Source organism: Lottia gigantea (assembly GCF_000327385.1).
Source record: "Lottia gigantea unplaced genomic scaffold LOTGIsca_33, whole genome shotgun sequence".
Taxonomy (NCBI): domain Eukaryota; kingdom Metazoa; phylum Mollusca; class Gastropoda; family Lottiidae; genus Lottia; species Lottia gigantea.
In genome coordinates this window covers 1304948-1312954 of record NW_008709110.1, presented here as the reverse complement: position 1 = coordinate 1312954, position 8007 = coordinate 1304948, and the positions used below count along the sequence as shown (strand labels likewise).

At 30.5% G+C, this 8007-nt stretch overlaps 2 protein-coding genes across 2 annotated transcripts in view; both read right to left on the bottom strand.

Annotated features, from left to right (window-relative positions):
• Positions 1-3220: 3220 nt before the first annotated feature.
• On the bottom strand, positions 3221-4504 carry LOTGIDRAFT_120130 (hypothetical protein; the record flags this gene model as incomplete). The annotated part of the gene is made up of 1 exon (XM_009058251.1): positions 3221-4504. The coding sequence occupies one exon, from the start codon at positions 4502-4504 to the stop codon at positions 3221-3223; it is 1284 nt and encodes a 427-aa protein (XP_009056499.1).
• A 672-nt stretch (positions 4505-5176) lies between these two features.
• LOTGIDRAFT_162287 (hypothetical protein) overlaps positions 5177-8007 on the bottom strand; it is a gene marked incomplete at both ends in the record, with an annotated part of 5194 nt that continues 2363 nt past the window's right edge. Inside the window, 3 exons of the mRNA XM_009058250.1 lie at positions 5177-5182; positions 6279-6720; positions 7037-7769. Coding sequence (XP_009056498.1) covers positions 5177-5182; positions 6279-6720; positions 7037-7769 — 1181 coding nt within the window. The remainder of the gene's footprint in view (positions 5183-6278; positions 6721-7036; positions 7770-8007) is intronic.

Below are 8007 nucleotides of genomic sequence, written 5' to 3'. Positions count from 1 at the left end.
TGTACTACTAATATTTAATAATCTCCTCCCCATTCTAATTATATAGTGTTCTATGAATAACATCAAGTTCATGCAGTAAGATTTTATTGAAAAGCTGTTTGATTTACATTAACAACTAAATTGTCTTACATAGTAGAAACAAAATAATACATTCAAATAAATTATTTGGTTACATGTTTAGTAAATGTTAAGCCTCTGTGTAGGCAACGGACAAGGTCAACAAGTCAACTGTCATGTTATAGTAAAACTTACATTTATATAATGATGGTTATACATGATTATAATTCTTTACATTTTTGAGTATTCTAATTTAATTCAAATATATGCTGACTTATAATTTTAAATTTGAAATCTGTCTCAATTAGAATAGTGAATATAGTCATTGTGCATAAATATGCTGCACTAAATGTAACAGCTTATGAACATGAAATTATATTCATGAAAGAAAAATAACAAAGAAGGAAAGAAAATGTGATTTTCAACGCAGGTAGTGTTTACTTGATGTAAATTTTTAAAGCTGTAGGCCTTGTTTTCTACTTTCCAAATATAAAAAAAACTCTTGACCTTGAGAATATATTTGCCTAAAAATGTAATATAAAACATAAGGCCCCTCAAGAATCCTGAAAATGATGAATACCACACATTCTGACCTGAAAATTTTAAATTTTTTTTCTCAAAAACTGTGATATGAATCTATAACCATGACTTTCTTTAAAATACTAACCAACATAAAAATAAGGTGCGTATTTACATTAAAGCTTGTCAAATATTAAATGAAGCAGATCTATATATTTATCAAAATGCCCTAATAACAAGCACATCTTGTCTTCAATACCAATACTGTACAGTACACACATTGCAATGAGTAGTTTATTTTCATGAAATGACTTGAATTGAAATGGAATTAAATTAATATGTTTAAACTTGGACCCTTTTATTAAGGAAATTACAAAATAAAGTTAGTTGCCAATATCCTTGTAAAGACAAACTTATGACAAAAATGCCTTGATTGGAATCTAAAGCTTTTGTTTTTCACAAGTCCTGTTTTGAAGCTGACTAAACTGCAGGTAAACAATTTGATACATGCAGCTTTGCAGAGCTGAAACATTAAGCACATTCTAATTAAGTCTTTAAAAACTGATGCAACTGATATGAGTTTTCACTAGTAGAATACAAGTCTGAATTCTACAGTATTATTTCACAAATTAAATCTAATAGATTCAAAATTGTCACCTATCTTCTATGGTCCATGGTATGAAATAGATTAAACGGCAGTTATTTTTTAAAATCTTTTACTTCTGACTGATCAGTTTCTTGACAAAATTATATCAGAACAACAACAATTGACAAGCTAGCTGTAGCACCATTCCTTAATATTAGTAAATCTAGTCTATCAAATCATTATCCAGTGTTGGTGAACTTTTTAAACTTAAATACTAATTACAAAAAGACTAATCAAGACTAGAAAAATAATACTATACAATAATAGGTACAATATAGGCATAAATACATTCAACAAATTAAAAAAAAGGCTTTATACAAGACATAAGTTAAGTTATAGCGTTTAGCCTATAGAGGCTACAGAGGTATTCTAACAAGAGGATAAACAAAGATATAAATGCTATAAAAAATCTCCATGCATCATTAAATAGCAAATCATTTCTAAAAAAATCGATGCTTAGTACAACAACAAAATGCAACCATGACATGAAGCAAGGAACTAGGAAGTATGCATCTAAATGAAACTGTTTATAACAGATTTCTCTTTTCTAGAACAACATTTAAAGCCCTGCATGATATGAAAACATTCTAAGACATGTACAAACTACAAAATACCAACATTCTGAAAATTGGTACACCTACAACATTACTACTTATTTACATATTGTTTATTACATGTATAAAATTACTTTGATAGAGTAATATTACCCCTTATAGAAATATATCAGATGATATGAATCTCAGAATCTCATATCTTATTGTTAGACATCATTTCACAAATCATTTCCTTATTGAAACAAATTTATTATTCATTTAAAGGAAGAAGTAATATGTGAAACTGAAATCAATTTAAGACATAAATTAAAGAAAATTATCTTAAAAATCATAAGTGATTACAAGCCCAGTTCTTTGCTAGATTCATAGACCAAGGGATGTCATACTGCTCAGCTAAGTGCAAATAAAATGTATTAACTGAATTTCTTGTTATAAAAACCAATGTAACAATTTGAAAATGTTATTAATGCCAGCAAGTAAAATGTGATATTCCAGTGAAACATAGTAGTATTAAAATCTTTGGAAGACCATTAAAATAATTCTATATTCTTTGATATATTAACCACTTGTTATGTTTTTTAAGTGTCTTAATTACTTCAAAATAGGTTTACCAGTACAACAAAGTACCATACCGGTATTCTATACTTGAATTTAACACCCTCACATTGTCTTCAACTGAGCCAGTAGTAAGCTTGTTTCCCTTATTCTCCATTCTTTTTAATATTACAGACTAACTGACTTTATACTTGACTGTTTAAAACAATCTAAAGAGATTGAATATCAGCTTGAGAAAGTTTGAAATAAGCTGAATGAATGACATGATACCACAATATTCTTAATGATGTTAACATCTGTTTAAACAACTACAACATTTCTATTAAATATTCAGCAGATCTTTTATCTTTTACTTCTATGATGTCATGATAACATAAATATGATATTATAATACATGTTTAATGATAATTTAAAATATTAGAAAGAAAGGACTCACCATCATGAAAACCATAAAGGTGTTACATACGTATGATCATCTACATTGAGCTATCTTTATGATATTATCTACTACCATAAAATCGTTTTGGTATTCACAGAGTTTTCGGCAAGATGGTTTTGCTTATTTCAAATTTATTTTCTTTGATAATCACAAGATACAAGGACTATCCATATGGTTCAATTGACAAACCCAGTTGCATAGTGGCTTTGGGTGTAATGGAACTAAAGCAATGTTCATCAAGTTTGTATCATCAAATAGATATAACTACCTTGTGAGATTTTTTTATTTTGATCACACAGGCTAAGCACAGCTCAGTAGCCTACATAAGATTTAGTTCTTACAACTTTTAAACAAAGCACTGAATTGAATAAAATAAACTTAAAAAAAAAAAATAACTTCATGAGTGTTGAAAGCCAATGATGTTAAAAAATGAAAAAACCACATTTGGCATTAAAAAAGTCTCTTCTTTTCTTTCTTAGCACTATCTAATATGTCTTTATGTTTTTCATTAGCATGTTCCCAATCTTGTTTTTCTTTTTCAAACTGTCTCCATTTATCATCCAGTTCTTTCTGTTGCTGTTCAAGACTCTTCTTCATCTGTTCAGCACGTTTTTGAAGGTCAGCTTCTGATTCTTTGAGCTTATTTTTCTTTTCTTTAACCTTCATTTCAAAGACTTGTTCCATTTCTGCTTCCATCTTCTTCATCTTCAAGTCATGATCTCGTTTCTCTTCTGCCATTTGAGTTAATGGATCTTTAGTGAGTGAACCCGGTTTGATTTTACCATCAGATTGAACTGGTGCTAGTTTACCATAACGATAATTCTCATAATGGACATTATTTGTGACATCTTTCAGATCTTGCATGTGTGTCCTAATAAGCATATTCCTGAGAGCTATAAAATCATTATGTTCAAGGTTTTCTACTTCTACAACTCCCCAAGGATACTGTCGTCCACGAACTCTTTTACCACTGGATTCCATGACTCTGTTGCTTCCTACAACAGCAAATGGGACTCTATCTCGAAGTTTCTTCTGTATCTTACTGTCCTCTTCATCTTCACAGTATGGAAATTCATAGATTTTGATCTTGTGTTCAGCAATTTCACTGAGAATGGTTCTCTTAAAATCTTTGCATTCTTCTGGTGTTAATGTGTCAGCTTTGGCAATCAAGGGAATTATGTTTACTTTATCGTGAAGACGCTTCATAAATTCTACATCAAGGGGTTTCAAACCGTGGCCTGTTGGAGCTATGAAATATAAACAACAATGAACACGATTATCTGGGATGCCTGTACGATTTACACGACTTTCTGCAGTTAAATAGTCCTCATATTTACTATCAATATAGTCTATTATTGGCTGCCAACAATTACTGTTATCAACAGCATCTCCAAATCCAGGGGTATCAGTTGTGGTTAATTTTAATTGAACACCGTTTTCTTTCAGCATCACTTGAGTGGTGTCTACTTTCACGGTTTTCTTGATGCGATGGGATGGGCCAGGAAACTCAGTACTGTATAAATCCGTAAGAAACAGAGAGTTTATCAGAGTAGATTTTCCTAATCCAGATTCACCGACGACCATAAGGGTAAACTCAAATCCTCTCTTCACTGATTTCCTGTAGACTTGATTAGGAAGATTAGCAAATCCAACGTATCCTTCTAGTTCTTTGTGAGTGTCCCCTCCATATTTTTTCTCACGTTCATCTCGTTTCTCTTTCTCACTATTATCCATTTCTTTTGAAAATTCCTTTTCTTTGACACGTTCTCTATCGGCTCCATATCTGGCTGTAGGATCAAACTTCATATTAGACGATTCACCACGGAAGAAAGCTTCCCGTTTCACTGCATTTAACGAAGCCATTTCCACATCAACTTAGACAGAATTTTCTTTCCGCCATTCGATTTATCATTGCGCATGTCAGGTCGAGGGCTTTAACAGTTATTTATCCTTGATTATCCAGACGTTTCACACCCACTTTAACATTATGGGCTACATGAAATGTGACTAGTAGTTCGAGAAAGCGAGTTATTCACGCTGGATAAAAGTAGGTCGAATTTATTAAATACTACCGGCTTTATTGCTCATACACACTATCTTTTCATGATGCCGCCTGCAAGGATGGTTTGATATTTTTGGTTTCTGATAATCATCTTGTAAAAAGAATAGAGTAGTATTGTATATAAGAAATATTTAAACTATGCAACAGCCATTTGAGAAAGAAACTTTAACAATAAAAGATCAATTAAGTGAAATAGAACAATGTTTTCATTTTTAAATACCGGTACCCGCTTATTTTTTCAACATTCTGAATACATAAAGTCAAATTGGTTTTATGTGAAGAATTGCCATTTTGTTAAATATGAAAATTAAAAAAAAATGTCAACACTCCTTTATTACTCAAGTTCATGCCTGCAAAATTACAGATATATCAATACACACTAATGAAGCTATGATGCTTTTTTTACCCATTAACACAAAGAAAGTTACAGATTAGATCTAATTATGCAAGGTTCATTCAAAGTTCTCAAGTGTGAAATATATAAACCATGCTAAATGAAATGTCAAGCTTCAAGACGTGTTTATAAAGTAAAGACTGGGGTTTGTTTAATATATTTAGAAAGGCTACATGTTTCTGTAATGACTCATTCATAAACTAATTTGAAACATTCCGTTTGGTAAATGGGAGATAACTGCATTATCTAACATCGCATCTTTCTGGACAACAAGCGTTTCTTTACACCACTCATTAAATTCAATTAATAATAAGAATAAAATTCGTTGTTAGGCCTACGACCAATTTATTACAATAGACATTCAGTCGGAAATAAAAAATAAAACCTTAACAGATAGGTACGCAAGGTAACATGCGCCCACTAACAGAGCCTGTCGTAAATGATAACAGTTTTTTTTAATACAAAATTTCTTATATCAAAAGCTTTGAAATCATTTTTAGATTATCTTATCCAGGACAATAACAATAATAAAAATAGTTATCAAGATATTGCCCTTACCGATCCATACATACACATTTATACCAAGATCCAAAAGCCAAATTTTTCATGTTTTACATGTCATGACCAAAATAGCCTACTAGTACTTTTCCAGGGGATCCAGCAGTGATTTATTTTTGATGTGTGATAGATATACAAGGTGGACAAAATATGTTATCCATTACTAGAGTAAATATACAAGGTGGCCTAAATATGTTATCCGCAATCTGTTACAAGAGTAAATATACAAGGTGTTCTAAATATGCTATCCCTTGTCCGTTACTAGCGTAAATACACAAGGTGGGCCTTAGCATGCTATCAATTACTAGAGTAAATATACAAGGTTGTCTAAGTATGTTATCCTCTATAACTTACTAGAGTAAATATACAAGGTTTCCTAAGTATGTTATCCGCTATTCGTTACTAGGGTAAATATACACGGTGTCCTAATTATACTATCCGCTATCCGATAAAATATACAAGGTTGCCTAAGTATGTTATCCTCTATAACTTACTAGAGTAAATATACAATGTGTTCTAAATATGTTATCTGCTACAAGAGTAAATATACAATGTGTTTTAAATATATTATCTGCTACTAGCGTAAATATACAATGTGTTCTAAATATGTTATCTGCTTCTAAAGTAAATATACAATGTGTTTTAAATATGTTATCTGCTTCTAGCGTAAATATACAATGTGTTCTAAATATGTTATCTGCTTCTAGCGTAAATATATAGTGTGTTCTAAATATGTTATCTGCTTCTAGCGTAAATATACAATGTGTTCTAAATATGTTATCTGCTACTAGAGTAAATATACAATGTGTTCTAAATATGTTATCTGGTACTAGAGTAAATATACAAGGTGACCTAAATATGTTATCTGCTGCTAGAGTAAATATACAATGTGTTCTAAATATGTTATCTGCTACTAGAGTAAATATACAAGGTGACCTAAATATGTTAGAGTAAATATACAAGGTTACCTAAATATGCTATCTGCTACTAGCGTAAATATACTATGTGTTCTAAATATGTTATCTGCTTCTAGAGTAAATATACAAGGTGACCTAAATATGTTATCTGCTACTAGAGTAAATATACAAGGTGACCAAAATATGTTATCTGCTACTAGAGTAAATATAAAAGGTGACCTAAATATGTTATCTGCTGCTAGAGTAAATATACAATGTGTTCTAAATATGTTATCTGCTACTAGAGTAAATATACAAGTTGACCTAAATATGTTAGAGTAAATATACAAGTTGACCTAAATATGTTATCTGCTACTAGAGTAAATATACAAGGTGACCAAAATATGTTATCTGCTACTAGAGTAAATATACAAGGTGACCAAAATATGTTATCTGCTACTAGAGTAAATATAAAAGGTGACCTAAATATGTTATCGGCTACTAGCGTAAATATACTATGTGTTCTAAATATGTTATCTGCTACTGGCGTAAATATACAATTTGTTCTAAATATGTTATCTGCTTCTAGAGTAAATATATAATGTGTTCTAAATATGTTATCTGCTACTAGAGTAAATATACAATGTGTTTTAAATATATTATCTGCTTCTAAAGTAAATATACAATGTGTTCTAAATATGTTATCTGCTACTAGCGTAAATATACAATGTGTTCTAAATATGTTATCTGCTTCTAAAGTAAATATACAATGTGTTTTGAATATGTTATCTTCTACTAGCGTAAATATACAATGTGTTCTAAATATGTTATCTGCTTCTAGCGTAAATATACAGTGTGTTCTAAATATGTTATCTACTTCTAGCGTAAATATACAATGTGTTCTAAATATGTTATCTGCTTCTAGCGTAAATATACAGTGTGTTCTAAATATGCTATCTGCTTCTAGCGTAAATATACAATGTGCTCTAAATATATTATCTGCTACTAGAGTAAATATACAATGTGTTCTAAATATGCTATCTGCTACTAGGGTAATTATACACGGTGGCCTAAATATGCTATCTGCTTCTAGATTAAATATACAATGTGTTCTAAATTTATTTTATTTTATTTTTTTTTTCAAGTTTGTTTATTCAACACAAATCTTCAAATGTACAGTATATAGTTTTACACAATTTCAATTTAGCATATAGATTTGATCTGAACATAAAGAGAATAGAATGAAAATTTGTTTTGCACAGGAAAAGATAGGTGGGGGGGGGGGGGGGGGGGGACTAAACTAAAGTAAATATACAAGGGTTCCCAA